The sequence below is a fragment of the Myxocyprinus asiaticus genome, chromosome 8 (genome assembly GCF_019703515.2).
Source record: "Myxocyprinus asiaticus isolate MX2 ecotype Aquarium Trade chromosome 8, UBuf_Myxa_2, whole genome shotgun sequence".
Classification (NCBI taxonomy): domain Eukaryota; kingdom Metazoa; phylum Chordata; class Actinopteri; order Cypriniformes; family Catostomidae; genus Myxocyprinus; species Myxocyprinus asiaticus.
Window position 1 is genome coordinate 39,170,320 of NC_059351.1, and position 20,740 is coordinate 39,191,059.

Sequence of the window (20,740 nt, forward strand, 5' to 3'; positions counted from 1 at the left end):
CTAATGAAATGTATTCGCTGGGGTTTGTATTGTAACATTGATAAAGTGCATTAAGGAGGAGGCAAAATTACAAATGAGCAGAAATTTCTCTTCACACTTCATTCATCTTCTTTTATAACTAATTTCTCTCATTGCATCCTTGATCTCTTAACAAATTTTCCATAATTCATACTGTCTTTTACTTAAGATCTTCATTCTTTTTTTTCTCTCATTCTCTCTTTTTCTTTCTCTCTACCACTCTCCGCTCTTCTGCAGCATTTTCCTCAGGCTGCAAAAGCAGCAGCCATCATAAATATGCCCCTTTATTGCTTCTGAGAAGAGAGTGAGCGAGGAAGAGAGGGAAGGGAGGAGGAGATGCAGGAAAATAAAAAAATAAAGAGGAGAAAAGGGGTGGAGGAATATCTCATCATAGAGCAAGAGCTACAGAAACCCAATGAACAGATGTTTTAAATAAAAGGAGGACAGAAAGGGTGTCTGGGAAGAGCTGAAGATGTCACCATTAATGAGAATAATTTACAGCTCAGAAGCTAGCAGACTCAATACCTCTCAGTAACTGAGACCACCACCATCACCCATACAGTAACAATAGACTCTTGGGCTGAGATACAGTGAAATCTTTAAGCAAATAGTAGCTACAGTAAGAACCTGTGTTAGATGATATGATGATCATGCAACACATAGTACTTAATAAGTTTCCAAATTGCACACCTTTTATTAGGTGTGGATTGAAGGCCAGTGGTTACTACCATTGGTTACATGGCAATGAAATTTGAGTGATCAGTTATAATAATTTGAAAATCCTCAATCCCGAAAACTGAAAGAGAGGAAATATCCTTTTTCCATGAGATGGTTAGGTGAGAGAAAGGCATTTTGGTGGCCACAGGGACATCACACTCTGGCGCATAAGCATAAATATATTAGTGTGTCGATTTCCTATTTCAAGAGCTAGCTGTTGCTCAGGGCAACAGGCACCATTACTGTCCCAGTGCTCAACATGGACATAAAATCAAAAATTATGGGTGAGGAATTATCAGTTTGACTTATAGCATGTCTCTAAGCAAACAGTCCAATGCTGAAGTGTTATCTTGCCTCCTTCTGGACTGATCGAATTAAAAAGGTACAAACAAAATGAAAGGCTTGATCCAAAATATTTGGATTCTGAAAATGGCCATCAGTTTTGAAAAATGATGGCCAGCATAAAATGTACCTTTAAGCATTTCCAGACAATTTCAAAAATGTGGTATTAACACAGCCTAACAAAGAAAGTAAACTAAGCATTGTTGACATAGCCCTAAAATGGACATGCACTGTACAGCTCACAGACAACTCAATAACCAGAGGACTGCAAATTTCTTGAAGAGAAACCACAACTGTAGCTTGGGTGCACAAAATATTCTGTCCAAATACTAATGAAAATGTAAAGCTTGTTCTAAGCCTTATCTCGCCACAAAATGGAACAAACACAATGCAAGGATCTTACCTGTACATGCTGCTGCTGCATAGAGCTGTATGGCAAGCCTTGACTCAGCACTTTTTGCTTGATCAACATCATCCTCTTCTGTTCTTCACTTAGATGAGCTGTCTGGCTCGGCAATGGAGCTTGTGGTGGGCCACCCCCTTGCCCTGCGGCACCCTGCATGTAGGGCATCATTGGGTTTTTAGGTTGATTGGCCATGGGCGGCGTCATCCGCTGACTCATGTGGTCTACTCCACTGAAATGAGTCAGCGGCTTGGTGTTGCTATAAGAGAGCTGCTTATTGAGGTTGTTTTGGGCAGCCAAGTTATTAGATTGCTGCTGTGGCTGCTGGTTGAGCATATTCATGTGGTTCTGTGGGAGGTAGTTGTTCATGCTTGGTGTTTTTGGCCCCATCGTGCTGTTAGCATTGAAAGCCTGTGGATACATCATGGGGCTATTTGGTTTTTCTGGGTTAAAGGGTCCACTGTACGGGCTTGTTGGTGCTCCTGCAGGTGACCAGCTTGCCTGGGACTGCTGTTGGTGCTTCTGTTGGATGAGTTTGGCACGTTGCTGCTGTTGGGCAGCCATTTGCTTTAGCTGCTCGGCTGGGGAAAGTTCAGAGGTTGGTGGGACTGCAACGGACCCACCTCCACCTGCGGTTCCTCCTCCAGGGCCACCTGCTGCTCCTGGTGTTGATCCCAGAGGACCAACACCAGGAACTGCATTAATCATATATCCATTCCCAGATCTCGGGGCCTGTGTCTGAGCCTGAGTGGGCGTTTGCGGTGAGCGGGCCACACAGTTTGAGGGTGATCCTAATGGCATTCCAACTGCTGGTGACTGCTGCAAGGGTTGCTGGGGTGGTGTGCCATTGGCGGCAGTTGCAAAAGGGGGACCAGAGGAAGAAGGCCGCACCTGAGGTGAGCCCATGGGTATCTGGCCACTCTGTGGTTGCTGTGTACTGTTGGGTGCAGAAGCTACAGGGTTTGGTGCTGGGTCTTGTGCAAGCTGCGTTTGTTCCGTCATGGCCCGTGTGAAGTCACTGACCTCCTTCTTCTCCTCGAAGTCCTCATTGAAGAGGTCATGCATGTCATCTTCAGGCACCGTGTTTGCCAGCTCATCAATCAGTTCTTGCCATTCCTGGTCATTCAGATTGATGTCAGAAAATAGCTTGTTCTGATTTGAAAGCGATGTATCTGAGGATTCAATTCCACCAGCATCGTCCAAAGGCTCCTGTTTCATATCCTTCAATAAGCCAAAGCCATCGTCTAAATCCAATGAACCATTCAGTTTAATGTCAGGTATTCCACCGTTCTTCCCTAAATCTTCAGGTCCTCTGGTAATATGGTTGGTACCAGCATTCCCATTGCCGGTTCCATTGTTTGAGGAGGCACTGTTGTTGCCCAAGGGCAAGGTGGGTTTGATGTCCATTTGATGAAGTGGGGAAATGGGAGGAAGGCTTCCCAGAGAGTCCATTCCAGTGCACCCTTCCTTACGGAGTCTCTTTGTTGCAGGGGAGTAGCTCCCATCACTGAGACCATTTTGGTCACCATTTAATGGAGACCGGGCACTGTCCAATTTCCTTTTTACTGTCTCCTGGAGCTATGAGAGAGAAGGTAAAAAAGATAGAAGAATAGTTAAGTTACTTCAGGTTTATTTAAGATTATATGAAGAAAGACACATTTTATGAAGTTTGTTGTCCTAGAACATCCTGTAAAGTTACCTAGTGAAGCGGTTTCTGAATATAAAAATAGCCAGGGTTGGTGGGTATTTAAACTATTATTTACTTTTCATAGAAGAGGCAGGTCAAATAGTTTTTTTAGCGAAGAAAGTTACATGGGTAATATTTTCTTGATAATGATATTTGGTTCTAATGATCATCACATAACTTCCATTTCAGGTAACACAATTCAGCAAACATTTAAAATTAGCCATTCTCAAGATACTACTGAAAGCATCTAGTTCTTTTTATCTGACTGAAAGCACTCTACAGCAGGTCTTTCACTTTAGGCAAGTTGATTAGTGAGGCAGACTGGTTTATTTAATTTTCCTTGAGCTTTAATAATTTTGAGCAGTGGTGCTTTAAAGGGAATGAATTAAGGGACACAATGTCTCAGACAGGATATTAGTGTGATCATTCAGCATCTAATGCAACAGGCATTACATTTTTAAAAGAATCTGTAAGTAGTAAAACACATGTCGAGACCCACACATCTTTATTCTGTTGCACACTGTCTATCTGTTTTTGAACATATGAACGCTTCATTTAGGAACGACCCCTAAGAAACACATCTCATCAGGGTCTGGTAGATTTTAACCCGCCATTAAGCAGGTTAAAATCCACTAAGGCCAGTGCCTTCTTAAGACTGACTGAAATAAGTCGTTTTACAACTTCCTATTCCACAAACTTTCTGTCACTTCATTGAGAATCACTGATAGAGAGTTAAAGGGTGACAAAATGCAGTTATCACTTTTTCACCACTGAGAGAGAGAGAGAGAGTGAGAAGAGCATGGAGGGGAGGGAATCAGTTGCAAAATGAACTGACAGTTGACAAAGTTTCATTGTTCACACATGGGCACAATCATCCCGCAATGCTCTCCTGCGTAATTTGTCTCAGCCATTAAACTGCATCTAAGCTGCAACTCACAAGCATGTTAGAGACTACCACGCGTACACAGATACACGGCAAAGGTTAGGGATGGGCGACAAGTGTTAAAAATCGAAGTACTACTGTACACTCTGATACATAATATACCACAAATAGGGTGGAATAAGAACCACAACCATTTGTAAATACTCTCCATAATGATATGTTTACGAAACTGTTAAGTGTTCCAAAAGTTGTTCCACAAATAATTCCTTTAAAATTTCATTCAGCCACTTTGCAGACGGTCCCTTTCCTTGCTGCTGTTGCAGGGCAGTGTAGTGGGGAATGAATATCAGTAAATATTGACAAGGAAAAAGAGTGATAGATGCTTTCACAGAGGTGAGGATAGAAAAGAAGGTGAAAAGCTTCTCATCATCTCTCCTTATCTTTCCGTTTGTGCTAATGACTCTCACAGTGAACACATTTAACAGTGTTAATTACAGAGGTGAATTGTGTGTGCGTGTGTGCGTTATAAACACAGAATGTAGATGAACTGTAAGAACATTAGTGACAAATTTCCCCCATACACAACAGCAGGATCCCACCCACCTTCTTTGCTTATCCCAGTGGACGTCAAAGTGTGTGTATCTGTGTGTGCGCGCATGTAAGAAATCTCACACACACACACACACACACACACACACACACACACACACACACACACACATACACACATACACACGACACTCCACCCGAAACATGTCAAATGAGATTCTGAAACAACAAGATTCATGGAACTATTCCCCAGCTTTCCTCTGAGGCAATACGTCTACTCCCCCTCCCTCTCTCTCTGTCTCTCTCTGCATTCCTCGCTCCACCTCTCTCTCTTTCTTTCTCTACATGACCACAAGAACAGCAAGATCATGATGGCAAACAAGAAAGAACGATGTTTGCTGGCTAGCTTTATGCAAATGAAGGAGATAAGCATGATTAAATGGGGCATTCAAACAAAACACCGTCTGTTGTCGTGCACATCTGTAAGGGGCTGTTCATACAGTATGCATTTTTGCATAAAAAAAATAAATAAAAAAAAGGCTAGACGGAGTGAAACAGAATAGAACAAAATGCAGGCATCTCAAGATATTCAAAAGTTGCCACTCTTTTATCAAGATGCTGAAAAATACAGCGAGATGTGTTGCAATGGTCAAAAACATCAATCTAGTGCATGTTCACATAGAAAACTAACACAAGGAAACAGCTCAGAGGGACACAAGAACACATACTGTATGAATGGCCCCCAAGACTGTTAAACTGTCTGGCTATGCTTAGCAGACACATTAACCGTGCTGAATAGCCATGCAATTGCTAAAGCAATATGACATGAGCACATCACGTTCATGTTGACTGTAGGTCTGTGCGGGGTCTCATTTTTCATTGTTACACCTCTGCTGTGTGCAACAGCTAAGTGGGTTGTCAAGGCAACTGTCGTCATGATGCCTGTCAATATTCGTGCCATTTATCATGCCATAAAGACGATTAGGCTGACTGTCACTCATATGGAGGGACTGACTGAAAGAGAGAGAAGGAAATAAAGAGACAGTGAGGGAACAATGTAGCTCAGACAAAACACAATGCTACTTTCAGAATAGCATACTGTCATACTACTCTTACAATTTCTGTATATAGTATGTATACTGTGCACAGTATGCAAATTTCCTGCAAGTGTAGTACATATGGAGTATACAAGAGAGCAGAATGAAAATACAGTTGTCGTGACCTTCTGTTTCCAGTGTGATGAATGAAACAGAAGTTATTACAGCTGTGATTTTGTAGAAAAAAAAATAGGAGGTTATAACTAAGCTAATATTCCATTCCAAACATAGCCTTGAGGTGCAGTCACACATACCTTCTCATGGCAAAATTGAAAAAAATGAAGATGGCATGGGTGTGAAACCAGCAAAAATATAATTGTCAAGCAGCCTTTTTTTAATGCTACACTTTATACTCAGTGAGACTTAAGTTAGAAAGAACCTCACTGATAAAAAGGTATCCTTGTCTATTGTTAACATTCAGTGTAACTGTAAGAAGCACTGCCCAAATAGGGGTCACCACCAAAGAAAACAACTTCACATGGTCAATGCAGTGATTTCGCCTGTCAGAGTTCACCAAACTTGAACTCTAGGCGAAATCGGTGTGAGGATTTCAGCGTTATTCGGCAATCGCCACTGGAAGTCCATTGTGCGAAATTCAAGATTGCGCGGATTCCCACTGAGATGACAGCATTTCGCCACGTGAAGGTATGTGTGACCACGAATTTAGGCTATACCCACACTAAGGTTTTAGGGGTGGAATCTTTAGGCACCTCCTGATTTGATCTGATTCTGGGAGTCATGATCCAGTACCAAAACGAAAACTGATACATCAATATTTTGTCTTATTGATGATTCTGCTGTGCAAAGGACAAAACACAGTAACTTCACATTTTGACTGAAATCGTGTTTCTTAGACTGTAAGTTGTCCAGTGACAGACAGGTCTGGCTCAACAATAACCAGATTTTGAGAAAATAACAGTAACTACAATGTCCACACTAAAATCAAATAACTGTTGGTGTAGTAACTGTAGTTAGAGCCTTTGTATGGCAGTATTGTGACCATAAAATTTGACTTTATTTTATTTTATTAACAAAGTGGCCCTATACATTTAGTATGAACGATCTGTGAACAAAACTTGGAATATCCATAAAATTAAACCAATGGTTCTCTATCAAATCACTCAGTTTAGTAGAGTATCACAATTTTTCAGTTTCTTTCTCTTTAAAGCACAAGAACATTTTTGTTTATTTGTTTAGTTTTAACGCCATGTCAGCAACTAGGCTATTCACATGGCAATCAAAGGTTCGTCAATACATATTTGCAATATTAGATAAGACACTTTAAGTTTATAAAAGATAAAAAAAAATTAAAATCTGTTCAGATGACACTTTTAAAAAAAACTGTATTAAGGAATTCTCTGTATAGAAGCGTTGTCTGATAGTTCCAAAAGCTTTACAGTTCAATAGAATGTGCTTGATGGTCATAGGGGTTTGGCAAGGTATAATTATGGGTGGATCTTCACCAGTCAGTAAAAAGGCACATGTTAGTCTTGAATGGCCCAGTCGGCATCTGGTAAACACTTATTTGGTTGTGCCTAGATTTAAAATTTTGAAAGTAAATGCTTTGGACCCTGGGGTTTATTTTGTTTAGTTTATTGCTGTCGCACTCATTCCATTCTGATTGCCACTTATTGGTGATATCCGAGTTTATTAATGGCCTGAGGTCAGAGGGTGGTATCAGACATTCTGAAATCTCCAAGTTTAATGCCTCTTTTGCAGCTATATCTGCTTTTTCATTTCCTGTCAGACCAATATGTCCCGGCACCCAACAGAAGATAACGTTGAAATCCTTCTCCTGTAATCGATGTATTTTAGTCAAAATGTTTATGATTATGGGGTGATCGGTCTCCATGGATTCAAGTGCTTGAAGGCAAGACTTTGAGTCTGTAGCGATTAAAAAGTTTCGTCCTCTGCTCTGCTCAATGTTTTCCAGTGCCAGTAGCAGTGCTAGGGCCTCAGTTGTGAAGATAGAGCTCTGTTCTGGAATACTTTTGCCATATTGTTGATCTCCAATCACTACTGCTGCTGACACACTGTTATCCGTTTTGGTTCCATCCGTGAATACTGTACTATGGAGCGGGAGACTACATTTCAATACCAAGAATTCCTGTTGATACGTTGGGGAGAGTTTCTGCCTTTTCCACTATCATCTCCACCGTTTTGAGCATGTTCAGCTCAAGGTTGTTTTGACTTCACCAGACAGCCAGCTGTTTAACCTCCCTTCTGTATGCAGACTCATTGTCATCTTGGATGAGGCCGATGACAGTGGTGTCGTCTGCAAACTTCAGGAGCTTGACAGAGGGGTCCTTGGTGATGTAGTCGCTGGTGTAGAGGGAGAAGAGTAGTGGGGAGAGCACACATCACTGGGGGGCACCAGTGCTGATTGTACAGGTGCTGGAAGTGAATTTCCCCTGTCTCACAAGCTGCTGGCTGTCAGTCAGAAAGCTGGTAATCCACTGACAGATAGACGTGGGAACAGAGTGTTGTTGTAATTTAGTCCGGAGAACAGCTGGGATGATGGTGTTGAAAGCCGAACTGAAGTCCACAAAAAGGATCCTTGCATATGTCCCTGGTCCTGGTTGCAGGAGGTGTTGGTGTTTGTGTGAAGTGAAGGTCAGAGCAGGTGTGGGCTGTGAGATTGGGCCTTTCAAATCTACAGTAGAACACATTCAGGTCGTCAGCCATTTGATGGTCCACCACAGGGTTGGGGGGTAGGAGTCCTGTAATTCGTAAGTTGTTTCATGCCACTCCACATTGATGCAGGGTCGTTAGCTGAAAACTTGTTTTTCAGCTTCTCAGAATATCTTCTTTTAGCCACTCTGATTTCCTTATTCAGTGTGTTTCTGGCCTGATTGTACAAGACTTTATCCCCACCCCTGTAAGCATCCTCTTTGGCCTGACGAAGCTGCCTGAGTTCTGCTGTAAACCATGGTTTGTCGTTGTTAAATGTTAAATAAGTCCTAGTAGGGATGCACATATCCTTATATATATTGTAACAGTATCTGTGAGCTCATCCAGATTGGTGTCTGCAGCCACAAAAATACTCCAATCAGTGCATTCAAAGCAGGCTTGTAGTTCCAGCTCTGCTTCATTGGTCCATCTCTTACAGTCCTTACTACAGGCTTAGCAGATTTTAGTTTCTGTCTGTAGTTCAGAAGATGATGAACCAGACAGTGATCAGAGAGTCCCAAAGCTGCTCTAGGGACAATACGATATGCATCCTTTATTGTTGTGTAGCAATGATCCAGAATATTTCTGTCTCTGGTTGGGCATGTAATGTGCTGTCTGTATTTGGGCAGTTCACGTGTGAGGTTTGCTTTGTTAAAATCCTCAAGAATAATAATAACTGAGTCCGGGTATTGTTGTTCCATGTCTTTGATTTGATCAGCCAGCTGTTGCAGACAAACACACGTTTGGCGTGATGTAAACACTCACCAGAATGAACGAGGAAAACTCCTGCGGCAAGTAGAAAGGCTTACAGTTAATAAAGAGCACTTCCAAATTAGGACAACACATCTTCTTTAACGCTGTTACATCTGTACACCAACTTTCATTGATGTAAAAGCATGTTCCACCACCTCTCATTTCCCTGTTAACTCCGCAATGCGATCCGCTTTGAACAACTGAAAGCCCGGCAGATGTAATGCGCTGTCCGGAATGGCTTCACTCAGCCAGGTTTCTGTGAAGCACAAGGCAGCAGAGGTTGAAAAGTCCTTGTTTGTGCGGGTGATGAGATGTAGTTCATCCGTTTTGTTAGGAAGAGAGCGGAGATTCGCTAGATGAATACTCGGCAGCGCTGTTCAAAAGCCGCACCGACGGAGCTTGACCAGCACGCCTGCTCGTCTCCTTTGCCTGCATCTCCCAAACAACACAGCCGCACCTCCAACTAAAATGTCCAGCAAAACGTCTGAATATTCAAAAACCGGGAAAAGATTGACTGGTATATGCTGTCGAATGTTCAGCAGTTCGTCTCTGGTAAAACTGACTGGAAAAAGATTACTAAACACAGGACAAACAAACAAAAACAACAGGAGCACTCCACACCGAGGTGGCCATCCACGGCACCATCATGATCTGGGATAAAGGTGAATTTATTATCACAGACAAGGCCTAAGAATTTGAAGTCATTCACTACTATGGGTTCTCCCTCCATACTCAAGCACAAGAAAATAAATAACAGAAAATAAATATTGGTTCTCTACCAAAACAATCAATAATTTTTATAATTAAATACTCCAACTGATTACATATTAAAGAATTGTATGTTTAAAAAAAAATTTTTTTCATAGTATTAAATTATTAATTAGAATTAGGGCTGTGAATTGCTTAACATTTTTTAACTAATTAATCACACAGTTTTCTGTGATTAATTGTGATTAATAGCGGTTAAATTATGATACATGATACATTACATCAAACATGAAAAAATAATCATAAATATATTTACTTTATACTTTGTCTCAAATAGCTTGCAAGAAATTGGTTAGTTATCATTTATTTAATAATTTAAATGTTTAAAATAATTAAATTATGTACAAATGTGTACAATTAACCATAGTGTTACTATAATATTGTGTTGTTAATATAGTAGCCATGGTTAATTTTGAGGCTGCTGTAAATTTACAACAACATACCATGGTGAAACTGGTTACTGTAGTAAAACCAAGGTTATTTTTTCTAAGGTAAGATTAGGTTTAGGGGTTAATGTAGTGTGTCTGTGGGACTCTAAATAAGCACACTGCAGTGATGCCCACATACTGTATGTTAGCATTTAAATATGGGTGCAAATACTATCTGGCACTATTTCACCATGGTGCAATTATAATCTACCATTATTTGCACCAGGGTTGGGGTGCAAATCATATCTGCCACTAATGCACTGGTGTGTAAATAGCATATACCATTACATGCACCAGGGCACAAATAGCATCTGCCAAATATTAATCGCAGAAATTAATGCGTTAAATTTCCCAGCCCTAATTAGAATGAATCTACCTCAAGCCAATTCATTTTTATTTTTAAACTATAACCACAACTAGAGGTTGCTGGTCCAGGATTGCTACAAGCTTCTCCTTTCCACTCCACAGGGGATAGAAAAGCGACACAAATAGCTTAAGAAATCTATCAAGTATTTCATATGTGTACTATCCCGACAAACTAGATACCGGCAATAAGCAACAGCCAATGATATATCGAGAGAGCACATGAGGAGAGAAGGGCATCGGGAAGGAGGAGACAAAAAAACATTTGAAAATAAAAACATCATCCTTGTCTCCCGAACCGCTTTCTCATCATTATTTTCAGCAGTTTTTCCCTCCGTTCTGTGCAAATAAGTGCAGTAAGGGCCATGAGTCCGTCTTTCGTGTTGTTTATTGACATCGCGAATAAACTCTCGTGCTATGGATGCGAGTTTGTGAATGAGTTTCGGGATTGTAGTTTCAGTTGAGGACGAATGGTCATGTGGTTGATACTGTGGCAGAGAGAAAATCCGCCTTGTTGCTTTAAGGATCCTCCACCAATCCCTAATATGAGAGTGTATAAAATGGATGCTCATCATAGTGCACCTGGGGTGTGACAAGTGTGGAGTGAAACAGAATGGTGCAGAGACGGTCAAGGAGAAAAATTTGCCTCTATGCACTTGTGCTGTGAGAAACGGAACGTGAATGGAGGTGAGAGAAAAACGGAGAAAACTGATAAAAAGCGCTCCGCACTAAAGTGTTTGCCATTAAACAGATAACTCTAGTTGTTAAATGTGAAGTGGCATGAGTAATGGGAACTACAAAGATTCTGCTGACCCGCTGAAGTGCTCTGCAATGGAGTTGTGACAGAACCGAGCATCTAAAGCTAAAGGTGATTGCTTTGGTGTCCTGGCCTGCCATCCCCTCATTTGTGACTCTTCCTCTGCATTCCTGCAAACCAGTGCTTCACACACACTGCAAGGTACATGCAACCTACTGACCCAGCACACAATCGTTCACATACCCCAGATAGTCTGACCTCTCTCCCTTACACCCACATACACCTACACCCTGTACACAAACATACATCCACACAGCCATGTGTTTGTTCATTTCAATCATTTGATGTTGTAATGGTGTTTATTGTTTATTTATTTAACAGACTTTTTGTTTGATTTTCATTGAATTGTAAGATTAACATTTTCATTATTGTTTAAAATTAAATCTTTAAAGAGATTTTTTGTCTAGTGGTAATTCCCTAGTACTGTTAAAAGATTTACAACATTGCTGTGACCAATGGTTTAAGCTATCCAGGGTATAAAGTGATTTTGACAGGCTTAAACCTGTCTGGCACCTGAATATATTAATGTTTTTGTAATTTAAATTTAAGGTTGGGTGCACCACCATTACAGTACACTCAGTCTGCGATCAGTCTTGTAGTGTGCGTTTGGCTTTAGCACAGGGGTCCCCAACCTACAGCCCACGGGTCAGACACGGCCCTCCAAAATGTTTTGGCCGGCACGCACTGGAATACTACGTGAACCAATAGCATTTGAGTGCAGGCTGTAAAGGAGCATATTATTGGTTTCACCTGCTGAACGAATACGCCCCTTCACTGAAGTTCGACTCTGTCATTTGAGTCTGAACGAGAAGACATCTCATTCATGAAGGAACTGAATGTACTGGAACATTTGCAATCAGTCATCATTAATGAGGATCTGCTGAGAAACTAAATGAGAGGAGGCGGCAAGTCGTTTGTTCAATTTGGCAATCTCGTTCAACAAGAAAATGGGCCGGATGAATTATAGAGTGATAAACAACTTATAACAATGACATAAGAACTTTATTGAAACTCATAATTATTTTTTAGGCTAGTATTGTCTATTTTTGTATAGCTTGATAAAAGGCATGCTCGACAGCGGTTCACAGTATGATAGATATGCATCGTTGACATTTGTGGGGAAATGCTTATGATGCTTAAACACTCTGCAGTGCTGAAGTCTTTTAGTAGTATTGTTGAGACGCAAATTTCAATAAATGATTTTTTTTTATCCCCTTTTCTCCCTAATTTGGCATGCCCAATTCCCACTACTTACTAGGTCCTTGTGGTATCACGGTTACTCACCTCAATACGGGTGGCGGAGGACAAGTCTCAGTTGACTCCGCTTCCGAGACAGTCAATCCGCGCATCATATCACATAACACCGCGGAGACTCACAGCAATCCATGCACAACTTACCATGCACCCCATTGAGAATGAGAAACACTAATCATGACCACGAGGAGGTTACCCCATGTGACTCTACCCTCCCTAGCAACCGAGCCAATTTGGATGCTTAGGAGACCTGGCTGGAGTCACTCAGCACACCCTGGATTCGAACTTGCGACTCCAGGGGTGGTAGTCAGCGTCAATACTCGCTGAGCTACCCAGGCCCCCTTTTAATAAATTATTATTAGACTTTTTCCGATCATGAATAACTGAATAATCTGCTTTTTCCTTGTTCAAAGAGTTAAAAAAAAAAAATGGTCATTTGGCGCCATCTACTGGCACAAATGCGTAATTTGCAAAAGTGGACAATGAACAAATCAATGAACTAATCTGAACAAATGAACAGATTCAAAAGACTTGTCACTCTTAATCAAAATCGAAGTTCTTTGAGCCAGTGGATGGATCCACTGATGTAACATGAAGTAGGCTAAAATGTAACATTTCACACAGATTTTAAGTTTTTTCTTGTTAACCTGCAATAGAATAAAATGAAAGGTCTGTTGAAATGACTGGCCGATTCGAAAACACTCTCCATTGCCGCATATTTCGAAAAGGGAACAGTGTGGATGTGGCCTTTTCATTGCCTCATATTTTTGTCGATGACTCGGTTTAGCTTTCCCTCACTGCGCTTCTGCACCCTATCTGTCTATGCGTGTGATTTTTCCCCCTCAGAGTGGCACATGATTGATATCAATAATGATCATCTTCCTGAAAGGCTCTGCATGCTAAGTGAGGCATAATTAGGTATGTTTAGCACCAACCCCCGCACGCAGTCATCTTTACCGACGTCTGAGTCAAGCGCATGCACGGTATGAACACCGTAATTACCAGCACGCAAAGCCGCAGACAGAGAGCCAGTTAGCTAGCAGAGTTAGTCTAAAAAAATGCTGTAATAGGATCAGAACGGCGAGAAAACCTTACCCAAGCCTAAACTAGCATGGCAAGGTTAAGAAAACATGCAGCAGGGGTAGAAATAAAGGAAGAGAGGGAGAAAAAGACAGATAAAGTATGTGTGTAGAGGGGGAGGTTGATGTTTGTTTTTCTCCATTTCACTGCCTATTAAATTGTTCAGTGGCTCACACAAACACACTCCCTCTCTCCTGCTCTCTTTACGGTCACCATGTGGGAGAACAGAGCACACGGATGAAGGGAGGGAGAGAAATACAAGAGGGAGGGAGGGAAAGACACAAGAGCTCTTCAGACAGGCTGTAAAGCTTTCATGTGACTGGAGAGAGAGAGAGAACATGGGGGGAAGAGAGCCACCAAGGTGCAGTTGTTATAGCAACCTCCTGATCCTGAAGCCCCTCCCCCCAGCTCTTGGGCTGAGTGCATTGGACACTTCTGCCAATAATCTTGTGCTCTCTCTCTCTAGTGGTCTCCCGCCCTAATGTTTTCTTTCCTTTTTCACGTTCTCTACATACCCTATGCTTTTCGCTCATCTTTTGTCATTCTAGCGCATTTTCTCCTCCTGTTCCTCATTTGTTTATCTCTGTGCACTCTTTTTTCTCAACTCGTATGCAAGTGATTGTAACAAAACCTCAAGAAAATGTCCTGGTCAAATTTAACCTCAAATCAATAATAATAATAATTGTGTTTTGCATAAAGAAAATGAAGCCTATATTTAGGCCCATTAATATTTTTTTGCATTGTGACATTATTTTCAGGACACTTAAGCACATTTTACCTCCCAACATGTCAGGACGTTTTACTTTTACTACTCCCATTTTTTTCAATGATTATTCTTATTACCGCCAAAGAGACATTTTTTTTTTACAGTATTACAGTAAAGAAAAGATGCTGCTGTACAATGATTTTGTAAAATCAGCACAAATGTAAGGCAGTACCAAGAGAGTCAATTATGATGTAAAAATACTTTACAATTTAAATAATTTATCATCTTTTTTGAGAAATAATGAGAACTGGGGTAAAATGTGCATAACTGTCATGAAAACAATGCTACAATTTATAAAAAAATATAATATAATTTCTTATTTGTTTCTTTTGATTTCGGAGAAAAATAGGACCAGGTCATTTTCTAGATAGGATATGTGAGGATTAGCCATGCAGTATCTTCCCCTATATCAATCACCTCCTCATGGGCCAGTATTGTAAAAGAACATAAACAAGCTAAAAATGTCATTATACAGGCTTTCAATACAGGATTTTAACAAAAATTAGTAACTACATATTTGACACCTTACATGACGACCACGTCACCTTATTGTGCCCATGGAGTGTAAAAGAGTGCATTTATAGCAAAAGGACATTTCCAGGTAAGAGAATAAAAAAAATAAAAAAAGCTCTTTCCCTAAATCTTAATATAGGACAAACTACAGAGTTATTAAGAATTTCAATAAAAAAAAGCTGTAGTTAGGACTAGTTGAGTCACCCTATAACTATGTCTGCTTGGCTGATTAACAGCAGTATAAGTTCTCCCTTGTGTCAGTTTTAAAATGTACCAACAGACTTGTCCAATGCACATTTGTCTATTTTCAAAAGCTGTGAATTGACTAAATATTGCATAAAATAACATTATTTCCACAATTTTGTGCATGTCTTACTTGCTAATCGTCTACTATGCTCACTAGATATTGGTTTCAACATTGTCTTTTGAAAACACCATTTCAGCCGAACACTAGTAAGGACCCACTGAACAAGAGGTCGATTTTTCATTTCTGGTCAAAAAAGATTCACTTATATTCACAGAGATTTGACTGTGGATTTCCATGCTATGAACTACAGTCATTTGTACAAACACAGACGGGCAGATCCACACAATCAGACAACAACAGGTCTTAGCTGACCTCGAAACACATGCCTCAGGCTCTGCAAGGCTCGTGTGTAGAGCATGTGTTGGAGGCTAATCCAAACGTGTGTGTGTGTTTAATCCACATCTTTAAACTGAGCCCTTGAATGTGCATGGTACAATAACGGCAGATCAAATTTTGACACAATTAGTAACACAGCTAAACACAGACATTTACACTTCATAAAATCTACTTGTGTGGGGTTTCCATGTGCATGTGTGTCCTAAGTGTAAACTCATCAGACTGTGAAATGAGCTGATCAAGTCCACAACCCTTTAATTTAAGAGGTGAAAGAAAAGACCTATGACACAGGCAGTTCAGGTACAGTATGTGATAAATGCACAAAATACAACAAGTTGTACTAACACAACTGAATTTGCAATTTTGAAACAATAGCATGGCAACAAAAGAACAATGTTATAGATTTAGCTGAAATTTTAGGCTTTTTTAGTTAAACATCAATGCTGCATCTCAGCTGCTTTGCATTGTTATGACACTCTGTTTCTGTTGCCTGTGTATGAGAATGAACATATAACACGACACTGTCTTTGCAGTGTAAAGGCGTCTATATGGTTAAATAGATGCAGATAGACGATTCCAATCATAATTCAGCATGCAAATATTGCGGTGACGTCATTGCTGTGGGTTCGATTTTGAATGCCGTACATTCTATCAGTGCAAGTCAATGGGAGATTTTCAACCTTAAAATGTAAAAAAAAAAATAAAAATTAAGTCTAAATTTTGTAGTGCAGCAACTAATGATTTTTTTGAAAATCAATTAATGGAAGAAATAATCGAAGATCAATTGATTAATAGGATAAAAAAAAATATTTCTTGTATTTTATTAAAATGTATTTATTTAAAACAACAAATGATTGTATAGGCCTATATTGTATAAAAAAAATGTTTAATATATAATTGTTACAATGCAAATCGCAAGTATTTCTTTAAGCCCTGTTTGTCCTCAGTTTGGATGTAGCAGGACAATTTAAACCACTCGATTCTAAATGCTAATAAAGAAAAATAGTACTATAATCTAAGTGTTAACTAGTTAAGACAACTTGGGATATGTTTTTTGTTTCGTGTCAACTTGAATCTGCTATTTTTCAAAAAAGTTCTCATGCAAATGCATTTTTCACGACTGTAAAGTGATGTCACTGATAGAGTTTCTCAGTGCATGCCACACATATCCACAGATATCTGAATTGCTGTCACTTATCTTCATTATTATCTAATTTTATATGATTAATGTCGATTTTACCAATTAGTAGTTGCAGTACTAAAACTTTGCAAACAATAAAAATAAATAGCACACCTAAGGTGTAATTTACAAAACAAAGTTTCAATGGAGTTTTTTTCGTAGATGCAGAATTTACTTAGGGCAGTGTTTTTTAAAAATCCCTTACCAGAATGTTACATTAATACTATTACAGTATGTTAAAGGTATAGTTCACCCAAAAATGAAAAATCTCTCATCATTTACTCACCCTCATGCCATCCCATATGTGTATGAATTTCTTTCCTCTGCAAAGCACAAACAAACATTTTTAAAAGAATATTTCAGCTCTGTTGGTCCTCACAATGCGCCAGTGGTTAAATCCATGTCTTCTGGAGTGATATGAAAGGTGAGAAAAAGATCAATATTTAAGCATTTTTTTAACTGTAAATCTACACTTTCACTTCCACATTCTGGTGTGGAAGTGACTTTCACTTTCACATTCAGCCACCTATTGGTTGGGGCTGGTCAAAGTTGGAGATTGATGGTAAAAAAGGACTTAAATATGGATCTGTTTCTCACCCACATCTTCATATTGCTTTAGAAGATATGGATTTAACCACTGGTTAACCATCGATTACTTTTATGCCTCCTTTATGTCATTTTTGGACCTTCTGAGTTCTGGTCACCATTCACTTGCATTGTAAGGACCAACAGAGCTGAGATATTCTTCTAAAAATCTTAATTTGTGTTCTGCAGAAGAAAGAAAGTCATACACATATGGGATGGCATAAGGGTGAGTAAATGATGAGACAATTTTTGGTTGAACTATCCCTTTAATGCTGCCTTAATAACTAGCCTACAATTGACTTTAGCTTGTCAAAAGCAGTTATTGTGTTAGCATTATATACAGTACATGCTTGAAACAATATTGTAGAGAAATTTTGGAATGTTGTGGTTAGCTGGAAAAATGCATTACCTCACTCCTCTCACTCTCTTCTACCTCTTTCTCACACTCTCTCCCTCATAGGTTCCTGTCTGTGGGATACAGAGGTTTAAAAATAACTCGCAGCCCAGTACAGTGTTTCTGTGAGTGTGTGTGGTGCCAGTAAGTGTGAAGATGGAAGGAGCACCCACTGGCTAACAATAATATAATAAGATATTAATGAGGGAGAGAGAGAGAGAGAGAGAGAGAGAGAGAGAGAGAGAGAGAGAGAGAAACAGGAGGGGGAGGACAGGAGCAGAAGAAATGAGGGGGCATGGAGAGTCAGCACATGAGGCTTCTGCTGTTGAGCAACACCGCCTCCTTCTAAATGCTGCTAAATACTCTCTCTCTCTCTCTCTCTTCCTCAGTTAATGGCAGCCTGTTTAAACACTGGCTGGGTGAACGTGTGTGTGTGTGCACTGTAGCGCCTGGGTGCATGTTAAACACAGTCCCTGAAATCCTACTCCAATCCAATAAAGCCTTCAGCAGCCCTGCCAGCAGAGACAATTACTGCACCTCACCCAAAGAGAAACAGAGAGAGAGAGAGACCTGACAGAGAGAGGAAGAAAGAGAGAACGGGAAGTATGGAGAATGACAGAGGCAAGACAAAGAGCAAACGTTCAAAATAATAAAATTATCATAATCATCTGTTCATTTGTCATGTTATCTTCTGGCTACGCTCCGCCCACTCATTGCATTTGTCACATTATTAATCCATTTTTAGTCATCCATTCATCACTCTATAATAATAGTCTGAAGGTAGCTAGTTTGACCTGTACAGTATGTCTTGCAATTTTACAATTATGCAGACAGGTGGCTATAAACAGCATTTACGTTTGAAAGGAAACAGTAAACTAAAGACCTTTTCACACCAAGAAAAAAATGAAAAAGTATGGCCAAATTGAAATACGTAAAACTATTCACACTAGACCAAAACAAAATATACATCTGGCTGAACAAAAATGAAATTTGCTCTGGTACAATAGGTGGAATATACCACAGATTAGATGAAGAAAGCTAAACATCCATACAACAAAAAGATAAAAGACAAGTGAAGATCTAAATAAATGTTTGTGAACTTGCCAAATAACAAAAGAATGACCCAAAAGCTTATATCTTATTTGTCTGTCTTCATTTCATGTAGGATGGATTTTCATCCCGAAGTGGATAGTGTCCAAAGGAATACACTGTTTCTACATGAAATCTTGCTCAACATGTACATTTACACCTGATTCAGATCACTGAATGCATTGCTGGCAATTTTAACCAAGGTATAAAGTGTCTGAAAGAAGAATAGACCATTGGTAAAGTCTCAATCACATAAAATTGCTTAAATACTGTATCTTGGAGAAGCTCATCATTGGCCTTCATAACAAGGCTGGCCCTCATTTAGAAGTTCACCGGCACGTTAAACTATTAGCTGCTCTTCCAAGCCATTCATTGAAAGGTTTTGTTGAATGATTGTAAGAATGTCCTGAATTGAGGGTCCATAATGAATCTGTGCTATTATCAATTTTAAACCAGGTCTCGGCTGATCCGATGAATATAGATGCATTATACAGACTACAGATTTCATAACACTTTTATCGACTGAATATATAATTATGGATAATTTCACACATCCACATTTTTGCAGAGTGCAGACAAAAAAAAATATAAATGCCTAAATTGCAGAGGCTTAAGAGGTTGAAAACTAGCCATATTAAGCCTCTTTAAAACAAGACAGACTAATTGTTGACCAAGATGATCATACCGGCAGTCAGCATGTTGCTTCCGAAAGTTCATGTATCATGAAATCAACCCTTTTCCCTAATTTATGCATCAGTTCAAATATTTTGATGTTCTCCTATGGCATTACTGACAGTGTGTTGACCAAGCAACCTCTGAGACACAGGTTCTGGTCCTGGTCCCATTTTTTTACTCTACTGCCAGTTGGGTTTAGGGTTGGGGGTTGGATGTAGGGTTAATAAAACTTCTTACATTTACATATCTTACTCTTACATCATCTGTGGACATTTCACCCAGAAAATTATGTCAGTAGCTTTGTGGCAGCAATGCCCTCTCGTTGCTCTCTTTTGCTGAACCCACACTGTGGACTACAAAGTGAACCAATAGTCTATGTGGATTTCACAAATGATGGACTTCAAGGGCTAGGAGGACAGCAATGGCTGAGGGTGGCATTTGGGACAGGACCAGACACTGCTTAAAGGCGCAACCAAGTCTCATAGAATGAACATTACAATAACTGCATTTTTGCAAACTGAGTTTTATGTTCCACATTCTTCATTTCGCCAGTTTTCTGGTGAAATTAACAAGACGGTACAACAACTGTGTTTAATTCACTTTCACACAAATCACGAGAACAATGGCTGATTATGACTTTATAAACACTTGTTTTTTGCTCTGTTACTTGCAAACTGATATTCTATCATATCTAAACACTTTTACTATAACGCATAATTTGAAAAACTATACATTTTAATGCTTGCATTACAGACCCACCAACACTTACAGTTATTCCAATGTGATTAGCTTGCGCGGTAGCTCACCTCATAGTGTGTTGTACTCGGAACTCGGAAGGTTGCAGTTTAAGCCCAGCCAAGCACACAAGCTGACACGTGAGAGAAAAGTGTCATAGACGCAACTCAAAATTACATTGTTTCTTCAGAAAATGTGCTTTTCATACCACATTTCCTTTTAGGACACTATCGGTTAGGTTTAGGTGTTGTTTTAGGACTAGGTTAAGGATGTCTGTTTTGTTAACCTCCAATTTGCTTTTAGGACACTATTGTTTAGGTTTGGTTCTGAT

General features: G+C 39.8%; 1 protein-coding gene across 1 annotated transcript in view; it reads right to left on the reverse strand.

Annotated features, from left to right (window-relative positions):
• LOC127445365 (mastermind-like protein 3) overlaps positions 1-20,740 on the reverse strand; it is a 160,758-nt gene that overhangs the window by 49,831 nt on the left and 90,187 nt on the right. The window contains exon 2 of the mRNA XM_051705401.1: positions 1,481-3,058. Coding sequence (XP_051561361.1) covers positions 1,481-3,058 — 1,578 coding nt within the window. The remainder of the gene's footprint in view (positions 1-1,480; positions 3,059-20,740) is intronic.